Source organism: Meles meles, chromosome 5, assembly GCF_922984935.1.
Source record: "Meles meles chromosome 5, mMelMel3.1 paternal haplotype, whole genome shotgun sequence".
Lineage (NCBI taxonomy): Eukaryota > Metazoa > Chordata > Mammalia > Carnivora > Mustelidae > Meles > Meles meles.
This window is the reverse complement of record NC_060070.1, coordinates 76,401,222-76,427,070: the sequence shown is the minus strand read 5'-3', so window position 1 is coordinate 76,427,070 and position 25,849 is coordinate 76,401,222. Positions and strand designations below refer to the sequence as shown.

The following is a 25,849-nucleotide window of genomic DNA, read 5'->3' as shown; positions in this document are numbered from 1 at the left end:
AGATGAAACAGACTCATAACTGTCAAGGTGAGAAGGGCCCAACAAGCCTCATTTGTCAGATGGAATTGGCCTATTCAAAAGTGCAGCTGCCTTTGCCTCAGTGGCAGCCTGGATTAACTTGAAAAGGTGACAGCTCTTTGGAGAAAACTTCATCTCTCATACCATTGCCCAAGACAAAGGCACTGACTCAATGGCGTCCTTGATTCGTAAAGGTTACATTTTGGGGGTTTAAAAATACATTTAGGTTGTTGCATTTAGGAGATTGCTTCGGATCTGCCTCTTTAACTATTTATTGGATTGGTCCAGTGGTCTTCCGAGGGCTGCTATGGCTGTCTCATCTCAGTTCCACATATCAGAAATGGAGATGGAGGTGGTTGGCGGGGTCAGTGGGCAGAACCCAAAGCTATTCTCACAGCTCCAGCCAGTACCCTCCTTGCTGAGCTTTGGTATATTTTTATTGACTACTAATGACCTCTGGTTTGGTCTGTCACTTGGAAAACTAGAGATTCGCAGATTAAAGGCACCTTCTTTAGGGGCTACAACTAGTGGACACAGATTGTGGCTGCTGAGAGAATGGTCTGGGTCATTCTCTGATGAGACCAACCAGAATAAAACAATTGAGCTGGCATTAGCCAAATCGCTCTCCCTGTTGCTTGGACCCGTCATTGTCTCAAACACAGCAACACATCCGCCATTGTAGATAGGACAAACCAAGTACTGTATTTCTGAGGCAGAGCTACCATTTGTTGCCAGACTTGTGACTCCTGTCAAAAGTCGACCTGGTTGCCTTGTGTTGAGGAGACCACACGGCGTGGGGTGTTGTCCAGCACGCTTCTGGCAGACTGATTCCTTCGGGTCTCTGCCCCACTCAGAGAGCTATTGGTTGTGCATCACTGCTGTTGACACTTTCTCAGGTTACGTGTTGCTGTTCCAGTCCAATCAGGTGACTCCAGCCACACTACTTCAGCCCTTGAAGTAATCTGTGTCAAGTGTTTGGCTTTTTGGACCATTTGGTATGACAATGGTATTATACCTTTTATTGCAAAAGCCACTCAACCATGGGCTGATAGTCAAAGTATTTGATAGACTTTCCATGCTCCCTACCATCCACAGGCATCTGGAATTTTTGAGCTTCGGAAATTTGCTCTATTTGTTCTATGTTTTCTCTGGCAGTCCTTTACCAAGCCTTCTCAGAAAGGCTCAGTACATTGCTCCAAAGTTAGCTCAGAGTAGTGCAGTGTTTTGTTCTTTGTCAGACACCAACATCTTAACTGGTAGGTTTCAAACTCAGAGACAACTGGTGATCACTAACTGGAGTCTCAGGCAGCAAAAACTTTGCACAACCAACACCAAAGAGGGAGCTGTGGCGATCTAGTCCAAAAGGACTTTTCTGGTCAAAGCAAGAAAATAAAAATTCCAGCTGATTCATTACCCTTACTCTTCTTCTTTACATTTTCCTCTGAATCCCAGAAAATGTTTTTTTAAAAACTCCAAATTTTCTATTTTATTTTAGTGGTAACCTCTGTTCCCTGTGCAAGTTTTATGCCTTACTCTACTTTTCCTGTTGTCTGTGTTGTAAGGCCCGGCTGCTGATCCGTTGATGCCAAGGCATAGAAAGAGTATGGTGTCTAGGGGAGCTTCATGAAGTTCAGAATTACAGAAGTGTGAACTGGGAACCAGCCAGGTAAGGCTGGAGAATGTGGCAGGAGAATGTCTTATTTCTCTCTCCCTCCTGCCACACTGGGGGAGGAAAGGGAATTACCTCAGTATTTTCAGTGAGAACGCGCAGTAGGATCAGGTTTGGTCTGACTCTCACTCGGGTGGTAGTGGTTTGGAATGGTGGGAGATAGACTTAGAAGCTGGAATGCTAGTCAGAATGCTGATGTGGACATCCACGTTAGAGATGTGAAGATCACAGCTAGAGTGATGGTAGTAAGGGTTGGCTGGAGAACATTTAGAAGGTGAAATGAGCAGGTCCCGGTAATTGATTGGGTACAGGGATGAGGAGTAAGGGATGATGTCCAGGGTTCCGGCTGGATGACTCAGTGGATGGCATGATACACACTGGGACAGAAGATGGTGGAAAAAGGATGTGTTTAGGTTTGGCCGTCCTAAACGTGAGGAGCCTATTGAACAGGCCTGTAGAGCTGCCGGGCAGGCTTTGAGGATGCAAGACCAAAACCAGACGGTGATGGCACATGTGAGGAGCAGCAGATCCCTGCATGCGACAAAAAAAGCACTTGAATTAAGATCCACTGCAAAGCTCCAAAGTTCATTGTGTTGCATTTCCTCCCTCAGCATGATATGTGTGTTTAGCAAAGAGAATTGGCAGGACCCAATGCTCATGAGACTGGATCAGGCAATTCCAAGTTTATTACAAGAAATTTGTACTCAGATTACTAATGAGATGAAGTTACACTGTTGTGTTACTTGAAGCTCCAGAGAACAGGACTGGCTTGGGGGAGATGTACTTCTGCCCAAACTGGAGGGCTGGATGTACTCCATTCTTGTGTAAGTTAGTGTGTTACGTCATAAAGTTAGGACTTTAAGAAACTGACAAGCTATTGTTAGTTGCCGCTAAGAAAAACCTGCTAAAGAAATAGCCAGGCTACTACCGTTTGGACTCAGGATGTGGAAAAAGAAAAACTCAAGCACTTTTTACTTATCCTTATCCTTTAAAATTAAAAATACTTCCCTTTCCTTTCTCTTATTTAAGTAACTACATAATAGCTTTTGGGCAGTGATATAAAAATTACAGGGTAGGCCAGAATATGGGGAAAATTTTAATTAAATTGGGAGTTTTGTTTGTTTTTTCATTGATTAAAAAATGTTGAGCCAAAAATCCCAATTTCGCCCTGCCCCTTTTTATATGTCCTTATGCATTTGGCAGAGTTCATGACAAAACCTCTTTCCAGCTGTGGACCCACCGAAAGCCTTTTCTGAAGCTCCTACTAATTTGGAATAAACTGACTGGTTGAAAGCTTCACACGGAAATCCTGCCAGGAAATGTCATAAGGTCCCTTGACATTTAATTCTACAAACAGTCTTATCTGTTGGAGCAAAATAAATAAAAATGAATGAAAATTTATTTTTTGCTTTTGCCTTTGTTAGCTTGTTTTCACTTAGTTTTAGAGAAACAGAACCTGAAAACAACAGAACTTCATTGCCTTCGGTCCCAAAGAGAAGAACTTTCTCTTTGAACCCAAAGAGAAGAACTTTCATGACGCTAAGTGGGTTCCTAAGGAAAGAAGAAGGCAAAGTACTATGTAATGAATAAGGTTTCTGGGGGGAAGACATGTCACCTTTCCATCAGCTGTGAGTGGTCCCGGAGCCTTCCATGGCAGGTGATCTCACCTAGTGCCTCAGAGCCAGGGGCTGGACTCTGGAACCTGTCAGATTGATCTCTGTGTACTTCATTGCTGTTCTCAACAATGAAAAAGACAGTGTCCTTGTCCTCAGCTTGTAAGTCCAGGGGCTGGGGGTGCTGGCAAACAAAGAGGTAAGGAGTTAATTAAAATAGAGGCCAGTCTTTTCAGAGGGGAAGCCCAGGGTGGCTATAAGAGGAACTTAATGACTTCTAACAGTGGAGGATGTACGAATCATGTGTTTCTGATATTTTGAGTTTGGGGGCCTTGCCGACCCCGGAGGGGTAGCTCCTCTGGGGGCCAGCCAATGCTTAGAGGTAGTAAGGGACTCCCTGCCTGGGTGCCCGTCATATACAAATCAGACAGTCCAGATACTCTCTCCTCCTTTCTGCCCTTGTACTCTGGGCCAGTTTCCCTGTCCTAATCACCCCAGAGACAGGTACCAGGCAGCTAGAGACTAGGGCCTGTCCTACACCCCAGAGCCCACTGAAACTATTCAAACTAGCCAACTTACTCAGCCTTGCCCATCCTTCCCTTAAGACTCCAGTAAAGGCTCCTGTCCACCTTTTCTCTCCATTCCCCTTTGTCTTCTTACTAACCCTGTGTGGTCCTGCCGGCATGGCGGGGCATGCCTTCTACTTCTCTGAACTTCAAGGACCAAACTATCTTTTTGGTGGCAATTGTCTTCAGACCATGGGTCTCACCATACCTGAATAACCATAAAATCTACATTTAAAACATGGGGTGGGAGAGAATTGGGTAAAGGAAGACTTCGGAGAGAGGATGACACAGAAGTAGACTCCTGAGGAAGGAGTGGAAGTTGCCGGATGAGGTCAGATGGGGAGGGAAGGCGGGTGTTCCAGGCACAGGGATTAGCATCTGAAAAAGCACATTTAGATGCAGTTCAAGTAGTTCACTTGCCTACAGCTCAGGGTATTGGATGAGGAGAAGAAAGGAAGCCGGAGAGGAAATGAGGGCCAGATCACAAAGGACTTCTGTGCCTTGCTGTAGAGTCTGGACTTGAACACAGGAGAATCTCCTTCCCCATCATCAGGAGACATCAGGACTCCTCAGGAAGTTTTAGCTTCTGACAAAATGGCTCCCTGTGGCTAAAGTGCTTGACTTGCTTGAGAAAGGGGGCCTGTGGTGATGAGGTTTGTAGCTTTGCCGCCGTTCTAGGGTCTGTTTTTTCTGCTTGGTTCTGGGTCTCAGTTAATGACTGAGTTGGGTGAGCCACATCCTTAGTGCTGCCCGAGTGTTAGTTTTCTCATCTCAAAGCCTTTTGAGTTTGCCGTTACACTGTGTAAGAGATTTCCCGGATGAATGCAACAGAAACCTCCCTGACCCTGACTGACAGATACTTGTTCCAGAGCCAGGAAACAGTCTCCAGTTGGCCTCCTGCAATGAGAGAGATGATTTTTATTGATTTCCCTCCTCCCACAGTGCTGACGGTATAGGCCTGCAGAAGAGCAAGCTGACGAAAATACAGAGTGTGGGTTGCCAGCTCGTGTTTGTCCTTCTTTCCAAGGACAAACACAAGCCCTGTCTCCAGGAGCTGCTTCTCTACTACAAGACAAATGAGCTGCTGAAGTGTCCTGATTTTGAAATCCTAGCCATATACATAAAGGATATTTTACTGATCAACCTCAAAGAATCTGTCATATATTAAAAAAACAATTCAAACCCTGTTGCTTGTTTCAGAATTTTGCACTGGGGTCCATTGTTCTTCTGAGACCTGGGGTGTTCCCTGAAGGAGAGTTGCTCAGACCGCCTGTACCTTCCTTTCACATGTCCTTGAAGTACCAAGAGCATCAGCTTTTTTTTTTTTTTAAAGATTTCATTTATTATTTGAGAGAAAGAGAGAGAGAGCATGCCCCCCTGAGGGAGTGGCAGGAAGAGACTGTCAACCAGACTCCCCGCTGAGCTCAGAGCCCAACATGGGGCTTGATGTCAGGACACTGAGATCAGACGTGAGCATAAACCAGAAGTTGGAGGCTTAACCAACTGAGCCACACAGGCAACCTTGATTCACAGTGTTCTGATGACCTTTTAAAAACCCATCAGTAATAAGAATGAGAGGGAGGGAAGGATGGAACATCTACAGTCCTTGTTTGTCTTCTCTCTGACCCTCTGCCTCTATCATTCCCTGCTTGTCTCTCCTTCAACATTTCCTGCATATCTGAAACAGACCCACTACTGTGGACTCCAAGATGATACAAGGTGTGTTTCTTATGTTGAAAAGCTACACACAGTCAGTCTTTGGTTAAGCTAATTTTTGTTGAATTATGCAAAAATCATACTTATTTTGAGTCCCCATCTCTGATACTTAAAAAAAAAAACCAATCAAAATTGTCAAACAAAAACAAGACTATACCGCTTCAATATATTGTTCTCTGGGTGACGCACTAGTGAGGTGGAAAATGGTGGGGAGGTAGGGCAAGGGGATGTAATCAACTTTAAAGGAATTGAAAAGTTTTTCTTCTTTAGTGTGCATTATTTCTTTTCATGTCTTAACCATTTTCTTTAAGTGTTCATGTTTCCGCCCATAATGTTCTACAGCCATCTTTTTCATGCTTCCTCTATAAAGTTCTACAGTCCTTTTTAAAAATTTTAATTTAAATTTTGTGAATAGGCAATAAATTTGCATGTTTAAAATTCAAAGCAGTTCAAAAGGGTATATACCCAGTGAAAAGTTTCCTTCTCCCCCCGCCTTTCCCTCCCAGTGGGTCCCTCAGCTGCCCAGCTCCCTGCCCCGGAGACAACCACTGTCACAGATGGCTTAGCTCAATGTCAAATAACGTAAGATAGTCCAAATGTGAGGCCATAATTGCAACACTCATGTGGAGCAATGGTGAGAAGAAAGGGCCAGGAGTTAGAGAGTGCATCCCAGTCCTATCCACATAGCTCTTAATTCATTTGTGTCTACTTCTCACTATTAACATAAAAATAACAGTAATGTTCCTTTGCTATCTCCCTTACAATGAGAATCCATTAAGATGATGTGTACGAATGCATTTTGAAAAACCGTTCCCTACAGGAAGAGGAAACCTAGAACCTAAAGCTAAACCCATCAGCCTGTTTGTCATGGGAGGGACTTGAATGGTTCACGATATTGCACAAGAACTCTTCTGTTTGATTTCAAAGCTTCCAGTGAAGAGACGTCTGTGGGCAGTCTACTGGGCCCAGTAGGGAAGGATAAAAGGTGGATTTATTTCCTGTCAGTTTCGAAACGCTCTCTTTAATTCTCCCATCACCTAGCAGAAGGGGTGGCCTCTCTTCAATGGTAGCTCAGCAAAGAATGTGACTTGTAGCTACTGATCTGCCACCTTTGGGGCCATCGGAGGCTTATTTCCTGGGCTGCTTGACTCCTTTCTGGTTCTTGGAGTGGTTTCCAATCAAAGAAAGATGTGGTCTAGGCTACTTTGAAAAACGCGTGAGCTGGGGGAAAACAGACTGCCGGAGGTCTGTGACCTCAGGATTGCTGTCAACATTCTCCCTGAGGCAAAGTTTGCCATTGACTTTAGAGGAAGTTGTACTTAGGGAAGGAATGCAGACTCCCTGCACGGTTAAATGTGCTTGTGTGAAGGGGAACTGGTCTGATAACCTGGGGCCGGAGCCCTTGTTTATCCACAGAAGATAGGAAGCAAGGAGTAGAGATAAGGCTGGCTTTCTTGGGTGTGTGTGTCTGTACCTGGCCCCAAAAAGGCTGTGTCTGGTGCAGATAGGAACTCTGGGTCGCGGGCTGAGTCACCTGTGGGGCCAAATAGAGAAAGCCTGCAGTGATGTGGAAGGAACCAATGTCCTCTGGTCAGGGAACTCTTCTGCAATTTATCAAAGGAATCCCAAGTTTATGCCTTTTGTAGGCCCTTCCTTTTTTAAGAGACAATTATTAATTTTCAGAGACTCAATAAACGATAAACTTGTGAGCATTGTTTTTCCATTATAAAGCAGCTCAAGCAAAGCCCCAGGATGCCTGGGAGAGTATCCAAATTGGCAAGCCTTTGCTGCCTCCTCACTCCCTTTTCCCTCTTCTTCATTCCTCTGGGACAAGAAGTAAAGGTTACCCCACAGGTAACAATCTGATGATCTAATGGTGTCTCTGGTCATCTTGACCTTCGGATGCTGGGAATTGAAGTTGTCTCTCTTAGGTTATCTTTGAAGTTACTTATCTTCCATGGATCAGGGAAAACATCAGGTACTTTTCCAAGAGTGTGTTTTAGTGAATTAGGGTGGCATGTCTGGGTGGAGACACTGATTCTATTTGTTGTTCCATCAGGGGATCTTTGGAGAAGTTTGTCGTCCTCCATTGACTGGAAGGGATTGGTGGTCTTTGGTTAGGGTTGAATATAAATCAGAGCTCTGAACCCTGCATTTCTACGAGGAATTATAGTGACTGATGAACCAAACAGGCTTGGTTAAACAAGTTACTTAAAATCCACAAGACATCAGGAGCTTTGTAATAGGTTTGGTAATAATTAAAATAGTTAAAACGCTTCTGTCCAGGCAGCAATTAGTTTTCACGACAAACACAGAAAATGTCATTTATGCCATTGCCTTCAGTCAGTCAAACCCATGGTCTGTATGTGAGATGGTTTTAGCTTTTTGACAGCAATGGAGCTCCAGGAACCTGGGTCAAGACCTAGCAGCCCAAGAGATTACCTCCTTATTGCCATGGTTGTCTTCAAAGTCTTTCTACAAGAACATCTTTGCTACAGGGAGGGCAGCTGAGGATTGAGAGGCTTAGCTGGGCCGCTCCATCTCCCCAGTGGTATTTCAGAAGGATAGGGCTAATGCCGATGGCTGGCTGGCTGGATTCTGTGACTCGAGGAGCCTGCCTTGGATCTTGAGATTATTCCCTTATACTTTCCTGGATGGATGTATGAGCTCTTTGCACCGGCACCTCTGCTCTCTGTTGGTACTATTCTTGTCTCCCCATCCATGGCCAAAGATGGGGGCAGAGACTAGGTGTACTCCAAACTGAGTTACTAACTAGATTTCTAAGTTTCTGATTACTTCTAAGACCCTGGGTCCAGAAAGATCCCAGAGTGGGTGTAAGCCTAGAGTATATCACACTGTTCAGGGTGCTCATCCTTTTTCTCTTAATAAATTTTGGACCAGGCATCATGTGGCTAAAGTTAGTATCTATGACAGCTCTTATAAATGTTAGGAAAAGCAGTTAGTGGATAGAAGTCAGAGGCTGGGAGTAAGGGGATTCAATGAGCTACACTACTGATGATAGCAATTACGAGTATGTACTAAATGTTTAATAGGCTGACATTGTGATAAATGTTTTTTATGTAATACCTAATCTTCATAACCATTCTATGCCCGAGGAATTATATCCATTTTACAGATAAGGAAACTAAAATTCACAGAGACAAGCAAGTTGAGCAGTTCAGTGATGAGTAATATTAGATGTTGGGTTTGAGCCTACCTCTGACTGATGAGATCTGCTTTTCTGAATGTAACTCTACTGCCATGGCCATTAGTCTTGTAGGTTTCTTCTGGGTTTCTCCAGAATAAGGCCTCTGGGCCATTCCTCTTGGTGTTCTCAGTGCCTAATCATCGTGTCTGGTTGTTTGGTATTAAATCCTCTTCTCATGAAGCTATAAGGCCTCTTTTGACACGGAACTGCCCATTGTCATGTCCAAAGACAGCTCTTCAAAATATTTAGAAAACTTATTGGGAGGAAAGGAAGGGAAAAAACAAAACAAAACAAATAAAAGAACAAAATGATGGTCAATAGAAATGTAGGCAGCAATGGTTTGTGCTGACAGGAATGTTTTCATGAGCCCTCCCCTCACCAGCATTCTAGTGAAATGATGGGACAAGGACCACCAGGAACCAGAGGAAGATTATGCAAACCCTATGGATTTATTTCAAATGCATTATAAACTCTTACTTTTCCTGAGTAAGTTTTGTTTTCTTCTTCCTTTCTTAATCCTGTAGACCCAACCTAGACCTGGTTGCAGGATCTTTATTTTATTTCCTGGGTCAAGAGCTCAAATTTAAAAATTGAAGAATTTTTTGCCACTGAGAGTTGGCTACTCTATTACCTAGGTTCTAAAAATAATGCTTTGCCTCAGAACGTGACATCTGCTGTTTTCTGTTTTACTTTTATCTTATCACTGGCTCTCGAGTTCAAACTGTTCACCAAGGGCAGTGACATGCCGGGGGGTGAGGGGGCGGGGGGGGGGGGTGTTCAGTGCCTCCACATCTCCTTTGAGCAAGGAAGGCCAAGTACACTCTGAGAACAGGTTGACTCTGTGTCTCTGAAGAGCCATTCACTTCCTGGTCCATCACTCAGTGCATCTGTGACAAGGGACAGATACCAGCACCTTGGAGCACCCAGAGGCTCTGAGTTGGCCCTACTTACGGGATGTGACCAGTCACTGCTGGGGGTGAGGACAAGGCCTGGGCTCTGTCCAGAAAGCATACAATAGTTTCATTTTCGAAGTTTTTCCTTTTCTCTTTTGGTTGGGAAATAAATCCCCCAACTCTGATGACAGACAACGACCCCCTCTAAGGGCTGAGGGTAAGTCAGTGTATTAGATTTCTGAGGAGAGCAGTGTTTTGAGAATGCCACACAGACCGCTTGTCTGCTTTGGGATCAGAGGACTGAGGCATTGTTTGTGTTGGGAAATGGGTCACTTGGTGTCTTAGTCTGTTTGGGATCCTAGAACAGAATATCATAGACTAGGTAGCTTATAAACAACAGACATTTATTTTTTATAGTTCTGGAGGCCAAGAAGTTCAAGATCAAGGTGATGGCAGATTTGGCGCCTGGTGAGAGCCTGCTTCCTGATTTATTGATGGTTGTCTTCTTGCCGTATTCTTACATGGCAGAAGGGGCAAAGTCACTCTCTGTGACCTCTTTTATAAGGGCAGGAATCCCATTTGGGAGGCTCCAACTTCACGACCTAATTACCTCCCAAAGGCCCTACCTCCTAATACCATGGTGGGGGGAATATTAGGATTTCAACATATGAATTTTAGGGGGACACAAACAATCAGTCCACGGCATGTATATAAAGTCCACGAGGCCCGTTTTAGTGGGCAGTTTTAATCTTCTTCCTCATCAGATCTTTCCAAAGATGGCCCAGAGAATCCCTTCGTGTTACTGGCAGAGCTGGTGAGAAGCACAGTGTCTGAATGAGGGACTGCACCATGAGAGGAGAATGTACACGAGTGATCCACAAGGTAGGGGGAGGCTCGGTCCTTTGCTAGTTTTCTGTTTCTCAGCACTGCCCCAGAACCTGTTAGAAATGCCCTGCCTCGGGCCCCACACCAGACGTGCTGAATCAGAATCTGCATCTAATACGGTCTCCAAGTGACTAATACCTACATTAACATTTTGATAAGCGCTGCTCTAAACTCAAAACACATTTCCATTAATATCACGCATGTTACAACTGTTGTCAGCTAGCAGGGAAGCAAGATTACTCAAGTCATTCACATAATTCTTCAACTTTTGTTATCAAGGGTAATCATTTGTTTATTTGAACTGAAATGGCCTGCTTTCTCTGAATCCAGTTGTTGTGTATCAGTAAATCACAGGCTGGTTTTTCGTCTTCTGTGTACTTCATAGTTCTCAGAATGAGCTAAAGGTCAGTCAGTTCTTTCAGGCCCTGGTGCCTATTACCAGTTCAGTCTGACATTTGGATATGTCAGTGTCCTTCTTTGTGCCAGTAACCAGTGTGTAGCCACGACATGGTCGGAAGGCCGTGGCCACAGCCACTGCCTGTTGTAGACAGCTGTTGGTTTTGCTTGACCCAACCCCTACTTCCTTCTCATTTTGTAACAACGTCTTTCTTGTTGGGGTGTGCAGGTGGGTGGGACTCTCAGTCAAGGTCCTTTCCCCTCTGATGACCAGGGGTTGGGATGTGACTACAGTAGGCCCAACAGGATGCTCTCTGACTGTGAGGCCAGGGCTCATTGACTATATCGTAGCAGCTGTAAGGACCATTGCTGTCCCGCCTGAGGCCTATTCATATTCTTACAGAGTCTGTTTTTATTTGTCCAAGGTAGCCAGGTTTCTTTCTGTTGATTCAAGCCAAAGAACCCCAGCGGAGCAGAGGAATCTAAATATGGTTCATGTGTGGAAAAACAATTTGGATTTTTTTTTTAAATTCATTTTTTAAGATATTGTATTTATTTGAGAGAGAGAGCACCCATGTGCATGAGTGGGGGGAGGGGGAGAGGGAGAGGGAGAAGCAGGCACCCTGCGGAGTGGGGAACCCAGTGCAGGCTCAATGCCAGGACCCTGAGATCATGACCTGAGCCAAAGCAGATACTTAACCAACTGGGCCACATAGCACCCCCCAATTCTGTCTTAATGAGGAGGGCAGGCACTTATGAATCTCCCCAGTCTTCTACAGCCTTCCACTCTGTTTCATTGGCTGGATTGTGTCTATAGCCAAGTAAAACATTTTAAGGTTTTCAAATGTATTTGTAATTTCTCTTCCTTACCTTGCTGTACGTTAATATATATGCGTATATCTGTGAAAAGGCTAATATTGATCCATAATTACCAGGGTACAGGTAGTCAATACTTTTGTGGCAACTACAACATTAACCTCAGTGTCTTTTTTAGTTTTTTAAAGTTATGACTTTGGTCTTCAGATGAACTTAATACATCCTAAGCAAGTTAAAACTGAGCCCCAGGAAAAGAAAGAACACATGTATAGCTTATCAGTTTATCATATGGAAAGCAGTAGTATTAGTCCAGACCGATCCACTTTGACCATCAGAAGATATTACTTACTTGGCAGCTTTCAGAGACTGTGTAAAAATTCACATACCTTTTCCACAAATGAATTTCTTAATTTTATTGGTAAACACAAAGGACTGAAGGTGATAGAGACTGATCAAATGAATAAATAATACTGCCTTATAAAATAATCAATTGAATCAAACCCAGGGTATAATTAACAATATAGCTCCTAGTTTTAAAATGATGTTGGAAAAAAAAATGGAAGTGGGTTCTGGCACAACACTGGTTGATTTAATGTCGTAAATAAATAATCAGTACCTTTCAGACATTAAAAATTATTGTAGATTAATATTTAATGGACACATATTCATAATAGAGAAAGAAAGGGTATGTACCATGTGACTGCATTTTATCTGTTATTTATGGTACTATTACTTATACATGCAAATATTCTAATGTCTTACAATAGTCATCTCTGGGTAGTTTTATTTTTTCTTTATTGATTTGTTTTATTTTCATTCCAGTTTTTTTTAATTTTTCTATTAAAACATGTTTTGCTTTTATAACATTAAAAAGAAAAGGTTATTTTTAGTTAAAAATAAATTAGAGTCTCAGTGGACTTTGTGTGTAAATTAATATGGGAAAATTTGTCAAGGATTAGATATCTAGACTAAACCTTGTTATACCATGTAGAAATTCTAAATTTCCCTGACAATGCAGGAAAAGTTTTGTTAGCTTTTATTTTTTATTAACCATACTCAATGGAACTTAAATTGAGAAAATATTTCTTTAACAGTTCGATTTAATTTTGTAAAAATATCCTGCAGTCAGGGATTTTTAAAAAAAGAGAATAAATTGAACTTGTGTTGTAATAGACATTTCTGTTTTCTAGACCAGAGCTTCTCAAATTTTAACGTGAAGATGAGTCCCCCGGGGAATCTTGTGAAAATGCAGATGGGTCTGGGATGAGGCCTGAGATTCTGTATTTCCATAATGCTTCCAGGTGGAGCTGGATGCTGCTGGTCTGTGGACAATGCTTGGAGTGGCAAGGGTCTCTAGACAGAAATTGTTCTTATGGATATCAGAAATCACTCTGAGCCGAGGAAAAAGTAAACAATCTCTGAGCAAAAGCTTTTACAGTCCAGGGCAGAAAGTTGGGAGGACTGGAGCCTTCTGGGTCTGGAACTTGAATGTTGCATCAGAGTGGGACTGAGGTCAGAGGTGCAGGCAATAGGAGTGACGGCTGCGATGTCGGACCAGAGCATAGGCAAGTGAGCTGAGGAGGAACATCGTAGGAGGGAGGCCATCTTACCGACATGGCTGTTCCTCACCATATTATTTGCTACAGTCTTTCTGAAGGTGCCACTGCTGGTCTCCTTCACCCAGTGGATTAGAGAGAGATAAATATTGGCAGCCTCTGGAGAGGATACTTTGGGAGACGTTGTGGCCTGTGAGTGTGAAGGAGGGAAAAGGCGGGGTGAGGTCTGAATGTTGGTGCTGGCTCCTGAGCGAAAGTGGTCACGTGGTGGAGAGAGAAAGGGACCTCGCAATAACTTGGGATCCTTGGTCTCTAGTGCGTCTGAAAATCTACTTGTGCGCCAACTGACAGGGTTAAACCAGAGCTCTGTGGACCCCTTTTAAGAACATGTGCACAGTTCCAGAAAGATTAGTACTTTCTCTTTTCAAGTGGAAATTAAAATACCTTTTTTTTACTCTTTTTTTAAAATTTGTTTTATTTGTTTATTTACAGCATAATAGTGTTCATTGTTTTGGCATCACACCCAGTGCTCCATGCAGTACGTGCCCTCCCTATTACCCACCACCTGGTTTCTCAACCTCCCCCCCCCCCCCCCGCCGCCGGCCCTTCAAAACCCTCTGGTTGTTTTTCAGAGTCCAGTCTCTCATGGTTCATCTCCCCTTCCAGTTTAATGCACTGCTGCGAGAATAGCCTAAAGCCACGGGCTTCTGGATTGATGTGTAGGGAAATTGAGGCAGAAACTATTAGATTTCATTTCCCAATTGACTTGCATTCTGCACGTGGAAAGGCAAGAATTAATTTGCCTCCAAGATACGATAAAAGTTGCAATTGAAGATTAGAAGTAATCTTTTGAACTGTATTTAACAAACTGTGACAATTTCTGACAAGATAATAGTACTCAATAAACCATAAATTGTGAATTCTATTTTGAGAGCAAGCACTAGGTCAGAAACATGGTTTCTGCAGGCCAAAAGTCATGTCAGTTAGGAGGTCCAGTGGTTTAGGTTCCATCCTTTTTTTTAAGGGCGGGGGCTGAGGGACAGAGAATCTTAGCAGGCTCCAGCCCCAGGACAGAGCTGGAGCACAACCCTGAGATCATGACCTGAGCCGAAATCAAGAACTGGACGCTTAATTGACCGGGCCAGTAAGGTGCCCCTTAAGTCCCATCTCTTAATCTTTTGCTTAATAGCCTTGTTTTCTGTTTGGTGCAGAGCATGGATAGTTAGAAAGGATAATTAGCTGTAATTACTTGATACTAGAACAGAATGTGCTTCTAGGTTGGACGTGGAGTCTGATCCTGTAGGCAGCCATGGGGCCCCTGCTTTGAGTCTAGGAGCGTCTAGACACGTGCTGAGAGCCTCGTCAGCAGAAATGTGCAGAGTCACCACTTAGACTAGAGGATGAAGATGATACAGAAGGAGAAAGCAAAAGGCTAGGAAGGGTAGTTCCCAAAGCCAGAAACCAGTCACAACATTCCACCCACGAGAACGTGAATAATTTGCTTATGAAAAGAGCTCTAAAATACTGAACTGAATCAGGCACTTCCTGTTTTTTAATCATTAAATAAATAACTCAACAAGATGACCTATTATAAAGGGATTCTGTTAGCCAGGCTTGCATAAAGGACCTGGGGAAGTGCCATGGCTCCTCGGAAGTGGAGGCAGGCAGGGATGGAGTTGCCCCTAGGCCGGGTCCAGGTCCAGCATGCAGGGGTGGGGTGATGGTTGGGGGTGATGGGGTGAGGGATGGGGTGGGAGGGGTGGGCAGGTGGGGAGGGTGTCACGACTGACTTCCAGTTAGGACTGCTTCATTTGCTGGCACCTTCTCTTGATACATTTGAAGATTCCAAAAGGGAACACTGCATAGCTCACCCTTTAATTCTGGACAACTGCTTGGCTAAACTGTGGTTAGGGCAAGCTTGGTTTAATTCCTGTTACTAATCGTAACACCTTGAGAAATTGCTTGGTTCTGTCTGGGCCTTGATGTTTGTAACTATGAAATAGAATTAAGAAAAGTACCTGTCTCCTAGAATTGCTGTGAGGATTATAAAAACACATGTAAAGTGCTTACAACAGTGCCGGACACACTGTAAGTACTCAATAGGTACTAATGGAAATTGTAGTATTATTATTATTATATTACATTATTATTTGCATTATTATATTACAAATTGTTATATACACTATTATATTACAATTATATTAAATTACAATTAAAGTATTATAAATCATTAAATTACAATTATAATTATATTAAATTATATATAGTAATAATTATATATAAATCATATAATTATTATATTATAATAGTACATTATATTAAATTGTATTATTATTATTACTTAGCTGTGCAGTTGTGGGCAAATTGCATTATTTCCCTGAAATTCTTTTATGTACAATGAAGGTAATAGTGCCTATTTCATGAGCCCCTCAGGGCAATAAAGGGATAGATGAGGGCGCCTGGGCGGCTTAGTTGGTTAATCGTCCACTTTCCAATTAGGTCACTATCCCAGGATTCTGGGATTGAGACCCTCATCAGGAGCCTGCTTCTCCCTCTGCGTCTCTTTCTCAAGCTCTCTCATGAATAAATAACTAAAATCTTAAAAAAAAAAAAAAAGGGATGGATGCTGAGATAGGTGTTTGGCCGGTGCATGGGTGGAGCTTGGCTGCTGCTGGGCAGAGCTGGGAGATCCCTTGGGCCTGCCAGTCATTTGCATTTACATGGGAGTGGGGACTTATTAGGGAAGTGGACTAATTAGGGAAGTGTGCACTCCAGAGAACCATGACCAAGGCCAGATTGTGAGAGCAGCTGATCAAGGAAGACCTCTGGGAGAAGTGCACTTTGCAGGCCAAGATTAAGGCTAGCCTCTGCGAGGGTGAGGAAGGAGTCCTGGGGGCCAGAACTCGATCTGCCCAGTCTTGCTATGAGGGAATCTTAGGTCTGGGCTTGAACCTCTGTGGACTAAGAATAATCCTGCTGTCAAGATCCTCCATACTCTTGCCTAGAGATGCTGGAAGTCCTAGGTCAATTGGCAGACCGGCCTTTAGGGCAGGCAGGGAGTGAGGCACGTGGTGCAACAAGGGTAAGTCTTGATGGTGTGCCCTCCCCTTAGACAGCCCATTTGTTCGCCACACCAGCCTGGGAAAATTAAGGGTGCACTGCCTAATGGCAGGAATGTTGGGGTGCCTGAGCCACTACCTTCACAACTGCATTTTTTAAATGAAAGAAGATATGTTTTGTAAAATACATCATGTAGTATAAAATGCACAAAACACAAGTACATTGATCAATAAATTATCACAAAGTAAACACATAACCATCACTTACATCAAGAGATAGAATCTTGCCCGAACAGGAAGCTTTCCATGTACCACTTTCCCAACACAGGTCCCTCAGTGCCTGGGATATCTAATCAATACCCTGACTTTCAGGAACCACTTCCTTCGTACTGTATAGTTTTATCACCTAAGAGTTCATCTTTAAACATAAGGGTTTAGTAGCTTCTTTTGCTCAAACTTTTGGTGAGATTTCAGCTTATTGTTGCATCTAGCTGAGGTTTGTTCATGTTCTTTGCTGTGTGCATAAAACTATAGTTTACGGTATTTATCAATCCTACTGAGGATGGACATTTAGGTTATTTACAGTTTGGGGGGGTTCTGGAATAATGCTGCCATGAACATTCTTTTATAGGTCTCCTGGTGATCATCGACATGCATTTGGTTAGGTTTATACCTTGGAGTTGACTTGCCCAATCATAAGGCATGTGTATTTTTAACAATAGATTATGTCAGGTTATTTTCCCAAGTAGTGGTACCAATTTATATTCCCACCAGGCATGATTAAGAATTTTAATTGCTCCACATTCTCACCAACACAGTAATCTTTAACTTTTAATCATTTTGGTAGGTGTGTACTAATTTTGTCACGTTAAAAAAATTTAATAGCAGTTTTATTGCTCTATAATCCACATACCATACAAGTCACTCATTTAGAATGTATAATTCAGTGGTTTTTCGTATATCCATGGAATTGTGTGGCCACCACATATTGTAATTGTTACTTTCCTGATTCCTGATAGATGACCACCCCTTCGCGTGTTTGCAGATCATTTGTCTTCTTTTGTGACCTGTCTTTTTAAGCTTCTGTCTCATTTTTCTATCGGGTTGTCCATCTTTCTTTTATTGTTTCATAGGGGTCCTCTATCTTGAGCCCTTCTTCAATTTGTGGCTCTTGTTTAATATCACTATCTGATAAATGGAAGTTTTCATTTTTTGGGTGCCTGGGTGGCTCAGTTGGTTGGGCAACAGCCTTCAGCTCAGGTCATGATCCTGGAGTCCTGGCATCAAGTCCTGCATCAAGCTCCCTGCTCCATGGGGAGTGTGCTTCTCCCTTTGACCTTCTCCCCTCTCATGCTCGCTCTCTCTCTCTCTCAAATAAATAAATAAAATTTTTTTGGGAAAAAGTTTTCATTTAAAGGAAAAGATTTATGAGAAAGAAAGAGAAATAGAGAGCATGAGCAGGAGGAGGGGCAAAGGGAAAGGGAGATACTGAGCAGGGAGTGGGCTGAGTAGGGAGCCTGACGTGGGGCTTGATCCCAGGACTTGAGCTGAAATCAAGACTTGGATGCTTGACTGACTGAGCCACCCAGGCACCCTAGAAGTTTTCATTTTTGTTGTAAACTAAACATTGTTTTCCTTTTTGGTGAGAACTTTATGTGTCCTATTTAAGGAATGCTGTATTTTCCTGCCTCAGGTCATGAAGTTAGTCTCTTTTACGGTTTTCTAGAAAGTCTGTTATTTTGCCTTTTATATTTAGCTCTCTGATCCACTAAGAAGTGATTTTAGTGTATGGTGTGAGTTAGGGAGTTCAAATTTTATGTTTATTCCATTGGAATATTCAGTTTTCCTAGCACTATTCATTAAAACATCATCTATTCCCTCCTGTTCTGCAGTGCCCCTGTTGGCCTAAATCAAGTATCCATTTATATATGGGTCTGTGTTAGGGCTTTGTTTTCTATTTTGTTGATATAATTGTATACGTTTGTGCCAATACCACACTGTCTTAATCACTGTAACTTTTAGAATGTAATTTGATATTTGATATCTAGAAAAGCAAGTCATTCTGTCTTCTTTTTCTTTTTTCTTTTATTCAAAAGCATCTTGCTATCCTTAACTCTTGCATTTCCCTATAAATTTTAAAATCACCCTTGTCAAGTCCCACAAAAAGGTCTGCTAGAGGGATGCCTGGGTGGCTCAGTCAGTTAAGCATCTGCCTTTAGCTCAGGTCATGATCCCAGGGTCCCGGGATGGATTCCACATTGGACTCTCTGCTTGGCGAGGAGCCTGCTTCTCTTGCTCCCTCTGCCTGTTGCTCTCCCTGCTTGTGCACACCTGTTCTTACTCAAATAAATAAATCTTTGGAAAAATAAAAATAAAAAGTTCTGCTAGCATTTTGACTGGAAGAGTTTCTTCATTCTCTTTCCCTCCCCACCCCCGCTTTTTTATAACATGAATCCCAGAAGAATTTTCCTCATTTTGTGAGAGGTCTTATTCCAGGTACACCCAGTTCACGTGCCCTGCACCTGGGATGACCGTGACCACGGTCCATATTGGCTTCCCGTAGGACCAGCCTCTGGACCCACAGTTGTAGATTGTCTAGCCTTGAGAGCCATCTGAGTTCCTGACCTAAGGGGACGACCAGGACTACCTGGGGATATCTGGGGATCCTTGGAAAAGGCAAAAGTCTGCTCATTTGGGGAGGGGGAATCTGGAGTCATGGCAAATTAACGTCCCAAGATATGTATCCAGAAGCTGGAGAAATCCAGTCATTCTGGTTCCATGATGACTGAAAAAGTGAAGTGTTTCCATTAGTTCAAAGAGTCCAAGTCACAGAAGTTGCTCATGAGTTACCTTTCTCCCTCCCCTTGCTTTGCCCTATCTGTAAGGTGGACCCACAGTGGAACTAGGCTATGAACATAAGGCAGGATGCTGAAGTAGCAGTAGACCAATGACGTAGTTTGTGATCAGAGAGAGGGAATTCCTTTTGAGCAGACCAATCCTGTCCGTGATGCCAGAGACATAAAGCTGTTAGCACTGACTAAAATACCAAATATGTATTAACTGTGCCTTGCTTTACTTTTACTGTTTCTGGGAGAATTCTGAAAATATCCCCCCAAATAAAAGCAATAATCATTTGTTTCTCTGGTTCCTACGTAGTTTTCTTTTTCTTAAATGAAATGAACTTCTGAAATAAAACAACAAAACTCCAACATTGAATTTTTCCTAGTGTTCTTGTTGAGGTTATTTGCTTTGGACCCTTGTCCAAGACCTGCAGTTGAAGACAGCCATCAGCAGCAAGGCTGCGTGTTGTCTTACTCCCCTTTGTTAACAGCTCTATGCTAGGAACTCTCCATTCGCTGTTGCCAGCAGGGTATCCTTGTTCCAAAATCTGTCATCCACGACCTGCCAGCATTCAGATCGATCATCTTCTCTGGTTATCGGAGATTTCTAAGGAACAGTTTTTCTTTTGTTTTATGGAGGCATTACTGTGTAAATGAGGAGAGAGATGGATAATAGTGATACCTTTGGTTTCTGTAGATGAAGGATGTTTCTTTCTAGTTTCACTGAAACAGAATGGTCCGTTAAATTACCTTGATTTGGGGGCACCTGGGAGGCTTAGTTGGTTAAACATCCAAGTCTTGATTTCAGCTAGGTCGTGATTTGAGGGTCATGAGATCGAGCCCCACGTTGAGCTCTGTGCTGGGTGTGGAGCCTGCTTAAGATTCTCTTACTCCCTTTCCCACTGCCCCCAGCATGTGCTCTCTCTCTTTAATAAATAAATAAAATGTTTAAAAAAATTACCTTGATTTTTAAAGAATCAAATAGAGGAGTTAAAATCCAGCTACTTTCCAATTGGTCCCTCTGGGAGGGTTTGGGGCAATTAGAGGATCCTGCAAAGCAGAACCACATGAATCAAAATAAAATCAAACACACAGATGACATACTAAGTAGTAGCCATGGACTCCCTTTCCTTTTCTGAGTTCACTGGATAGAAGCTTCATCAGGAAAGAGAGACTGATCTTTGGGGACGTGATGGAGATGTTTCCCATCAGAGAAAGGAACTTTCACTTCTTTTGCTTTCCTCTAGGATTCCCATCTCAGAATTAAGAGAATGTTGGTTTTCAGTTTTCTGCCAGTAGTTGGAGGCCAGAGAACTTTGGAAGCATGCAAGGCTTGGCCTTGTTGCACAGACATTCTCTTTTCTTGTTTTTTGCTCCCTTTCATGTACCTGTCACACTCCCCTGTTCTCTTTTTCCAAAATTTGAGTAGAAAATGACTTTCAGATCTTGGATTCATCCAAAGGGAGAGATATGTGCAAAACTAGATGGATTTATGAGGTCAGAAACCTAAAATAAAGGAATGAATCCCAAAGGGTAGAATTCCAGGAATCAGCCAATTGGTGGGAGATTTTGAATGGTGGTCTCTTCTTTCCTCCCTTCTTTCCTATAGAAGTGGTAGACTCAGTGTTTGTCTTCCAGGAACTTATATTCTGGTTGGTGACACCATCACAAATAAATCAGATTTGAACAAGGACAAGAGAATACCACCACTCCTTTAGCATTTACTCGGACGATGTGCTAAACATCTTATATGTTTATCACATTTCATCCTTAAAACAGTTCTGTAATATCAGTGGTATTGTTCACCACATTTTTACGGATAGGGAAGTCAAGGCTTAGATTAAAATTTTACCCAACACCACACATCTATTAAGTGGAAGGGTAAAGTGGTCTGACCACTTTGATAATTTAGCCCTACACCATGTCTCACAGGCCACAATAATTTGGACTAGAAGAGAGGGAAATAAAATGCCAGTGAAGGAAGCTCTGTGGAGTCGATAGGACTTGAAATGGTAAATTAAACAGGTAAATAAATGTCATTTATGGCCTTAATATGTCCTCAACTCCGATCAGTTCTTTGCCTCAGAAGCTATAGTTGTTCTAATAGCCACACATGAGTGTTTGGAATGTAGTAGTTTTCCACTCTAAGTAGAAACTGGTTATCATTAATCACTGTGTGCAACCCCGTTTCCTCTGGCTTCTTTTGGTTGCTGATAAATTTTTCTAATTAGCTGTAAAAATAATGAAAGTACACGTCATGTTTTAATCATAAGCCACTTGGGCCATTGGCGTTTGTGTGATAGCTTAAATTCTTATTTTCCTGTACCAAATTGCTTTGAGTTTATGACATTTTTAGTAGACTGCCTATAAGTCCACAGAGCTCAGTATTGCAAAAGCTATGAGTTGTTTTCAGTAACAAAATCACAGAAAAGAAAAGCACACACACACACAAAAAGCATTGACACATTGTCAGTGGTTTATTTTCCCATATGTTGGTGGGATATTAAAGATCTTTGAGATCTTTGTGAATAATTCGATGCAGGCCTGGTTCTAAGAATAAAAGCTGGCATACTGATCAGTGAGGGAGATTTTTTTTTTTTTTTCCTCAGAAGCCTAAGTGAACTCTTCTGAGAGTTGGGGTAAAATATATGGGCTTAGAAGTCACACTCTAACTAGCCTTCAGTATTAAGCTGATGGCATCCCTGCAGGTTCAGTCCACCGTGGCTGCAGCTGGGAAAATCACATCCTAGTGGAAGTTCTCCGTGCCAGGGCATACCAGTGCTTCTCAAACCTCAGCGTTTATCACCTCAGATTGCCGGGCCCCAGGCCACATTTCCTGACTTGGTAGGTCTTGGAAGGGGCCTTGGATTTCTGCTGCTGACAAGTTCTCAGGTGGGGATGCCTCCACTGGGGCATGTACCAAATTCCGAGTCTGACTTCTGGTCCCAGCCCAGTGCTAATCAGCTCTGTGACCTGCACACTTTTTAAATGTCTTTTTCCTTGAATCACCTGCTCCGAGTTCGCTGAAGTTTAGGAATCCCTTTCAGAACCCAAGAATTAGGTGTTATCACTGTGATATATCTAATAGCCTCTGCTGGCGTCTTAGCTGGTAAAAATATTTATTTCCTTGTTCCTTCCAGTCTGTCTGGGATCTGCTTTGCTTGAGGCATTGGTGGGGCTTTTCTGTTTCTGGGGAGCTCTGAAGAACTAATGCTATTTTTCAGAATGCAATGCATGTCTCTGAGTCTGATCCTCGTATGGATGTAGGAGTCACAACATAGCACACTGGAGCCTGATAATTGTATTCAGCACTAATTTTGAAAAGAAAACACTTTTATTTCTTATGTTCTTGACTGTATATTCCACAACATGTAACAGAATGTCTCGAACTTCGTAGGTGTTCAATAAATGTTTGTTGAGTTTAAACATTTAATTTTATTATTTTTACAAATATTAAATAGGTAAATATTAAACAACATGATACTGCACAAACAATGGACCAAGTAAGAAAACAAATGACAAGTCAAAATACGCAACATTTAATTTTAATTTGCATTTGGTGCCAAGAGTTCATAAGTATCCTTTGAGTAAATAGAAATAATCACAATTTTATACACTTAAATCTGCTTTGGAATTTGTACAGAATTGGAGGACAAATTATTTGTCCTCATCAATCTTTGTAAAAGTTGAATGTATGGATAAAGCACTTGGTGCTCAGATCATGGGAGAGCCTACATGCAAAGTGTTAAGGTTCCTGTGACTAGGATTTTTAGGAGTGACTTTTGCCCCCATGTCTTTTGGAAGGATTTTCCCTGTAACCATTGATGGTTGGGTCTGAATATAGGTGAAATGGCAGTTTTGTATCATCACAGAAATGTTGTAGCCCCCATTGAGGACTAATTCAGAAGGAGCTTTGCACATCACGAGCACTCTCCCTGAGCACTCATGTTCCATTCTCTTCCTGAAGATTACAGTGAGAGATGGAAGCGATTCTTTCTTAAAATGCGATCTGAAGGGCGCCTGGGTGGCTCAGTGGTTTAAGCTGCTGTCTTCGGCTCAGGTCATGATCTCAGGGTCCTGGGATCGAGTCCCGAATCGGGCTCTCTGCTCGGCAGGGAGCCAGCTTCCCTCTCATTCTCTCTGCCTGCCTCTCTGCCTACTTGTATCTCTCTCTGTCAAATAAATAAATAAAATCTTAAAAAAAAAAATGCGATCTGAATCTCTAGATTCAGCACACCAAATACGTGCTGATGATTTCATCATCTATTTTTAAAAGTCAGGGCAAGTTAGTTTATTTCTTTATTGAATAAATGAAATCCTCTAATGGGACCTTATGAGTGACCTACTCTTGTTAATCTATTTCAAATGGGTACATGAATCATGAAGTCACAACATAAACCACTTTGGAAATATAACTTGCCTGGTACTCATTGCATGAAGCGTTTCCTCTTTCTCTAGGCTCCTACTGTACGTGCTCTCATGCTTTCTCAGGCTTACATGGCACTTAGTCTATATTCTGTCAGAATCGTCCATTAGCCTGTGTTCCATTGGACCTCATACTCCTTAAACACAGACTGTAAGCTTCATTCTGTATTATAGGAGTGCACTGTTTATTGAATCAATAAGTCATAGCTAAAAAGTAGACTTCTGGGTTGGGTATGGGAATGTATATGCTAAAAGATTTTGAATACTGCCTAGAGCTAAAAGAAATGATCAGAGGGGCCATTACAATGGAGGAAAAACATACTAGAGTCTAGGTAGGAGTTATCACTTCATCTTTTGGTTATTAGTCCCCGGGGACAATGTCTGTTTTTGTACAGTTAGCATAAAATATCTTTCATTGATTTCAGAATTAAAGTTTTTACATGTTCTTTTCCTCAGTCATAAAGAACATGAAAATGACAGCTTCTCAATTTCATATTACAATGAAACATAGATAAATAGGAACTCTATTAGGTATAACCTTTAATTAACTGGATCCCATCTGAACCAGACTTTGGAGAAAAAAACAAATGCAAAGAGCAAATAAGTAAAGAAAAAAACCCTTAAGTCAGTATTCATTCAATCCATTTCTTCATTTATTTGAATATATAGAAATAATTGTTTTCATGGTAATGCTCCATCATCAAAAATTTTTTAAAAGATTTTATTTATTTGAGAGAGAGAAAATGAGAGAGAGCATAAGAGGGGAGAGGTCAGAGGGAGAAGCAGATTCCTCGCCCAGCAGAGAGTCCGATGATGTGGGGCTCGATCCTGGGACTCCAGGATCATGACCTAAGCCAAAGGCAGTTGCTTCACCAACTGAGCCATCCAGGTTCCCCCATCAAAATTTTTTAATTTTAAAAAATAATAACTGATAACAGAAATGGTACATTTTAGAAAGGCTCTCAATAAAAATTCCAAAAAATCATTTTAATGTAAACAGAACATCCTATTTAAGGAATCGAGGTTCTTTAAATCTTAAATGCCAATTTTGTGCTCTGTATAAAGAAAACACTGTCAACAATCATACAACTCCTTTTCAGTCTCTTAATAAAGGAACTTGCAAATTTCCATGTGAAGGAAGTCAGAGTAAATGACTCTGTGAGATCGGTCAGTAAGGCTTTATTTAACTGCTATTTCTGGTGCCGATTAGTAAGTAGTGTATTTGCAGGCTAATTACTTCTAGCAGCTCCATCAGGTAACCGCCCAAGTCTCAGCAACTTGATGTTAAGAAAGCTTGTTTCTTGCTCCCATGGAGACCAGTTTGGGCCGCAGCGTCCTCCTCCTTCGGGTAGCCGGTCATCTCACTCAAACCATAGAGTCTCCAGGGCCACTGTTGCCAAGGAGGAAGAAGGTGAAGAAAGCATATGGCCCTTAATGGTCTTGGTCTAGAAGTGACACACGTCATTGTGGTTCAGTCCGTCGGCCAAGTCCAGTCCCAGGGTCCAAGATATCTGCAGGGGAGGCTGAGACATGCATATGAACATGCGGGAGGTTGGCATGCATTAACTGCTCCTGCCAGTCTCCTGGGAAATGACATTTCACTCACCCCCTTTTCCTGCCTGCCAGTGTGCTACTGAAGTTGACGGGATGGGGAGAAACTGAGGACAAGAGGACATCTGTAGCAGGTGTGCACTGTCTCTTCTGGTAGCAGAACGCACATTTCCTTGTGAGAACCATCTGTCTCCCACTTTTGGTTCATATCGTTCTGGCCTGACCTTTCCTTTTCCTCCAGAGTTGAGCATGTGCTTGAGGCTGACAAAGCAGAGACAGCGGTGAGACCCGAAAGCCCTTCCTTCGGGACTCCCTCGCTTCGAGGGCTGTGGATGCCTCAAATGTCCGTGGCTGGGCCAGTCTGGTGCCACCAGTGGATCTGTCTGCTTGAAAATGAAGCCAAAAAGAGAGACTTTAGATCCCAGAGAAAACAGAATTTGTATGCCATTGATAGGACCCCGGGGAACAAACGGCCAGTTCCTGCCTTGATTTCCCTGGTGATGTAAGCCACATGTTCTCTGAGTCTGAACTAGGATGAATTGTGCCTCTGTAACTCACAACTCAAAGGGAAGAGCTGGCATCCTCATACCCCTTTGTCTTTAAATCCAAATAATGATAAAACTTGAAAACGGTGTTCT

At 42.4% G+C, this 25,849-nt stretch overlaps 1 protein-coding gene across 1 annotated transcript in view; it reads left to right on the top strand.

Annotated features, from left to right (window-relative positions):
- The window catches only part of TRMT11 (tRNA methyltransferase 11 homolog), a 72,924-nt gene extending 69,995 nt beyond the window's left edge, over nucleotides 1–2,929 (top strand). The window contains exon 13 of the mRNA XM_046006151.1: nucleotides 2,891–2,929. Coding sequence (XP_045862107.1) covers nucleotides 2,891–2,899 — 9 coding nt within the window. The 3' untranslated portion in view covers nucleotides 2,900–2,929. The remainder of the gene's footprint in view (nucleotides 1–2,890) is intronic.
- The last annotated feature ends 22,920 nt before the right edge of the window (nucleotides 2,930–25,849 follow it).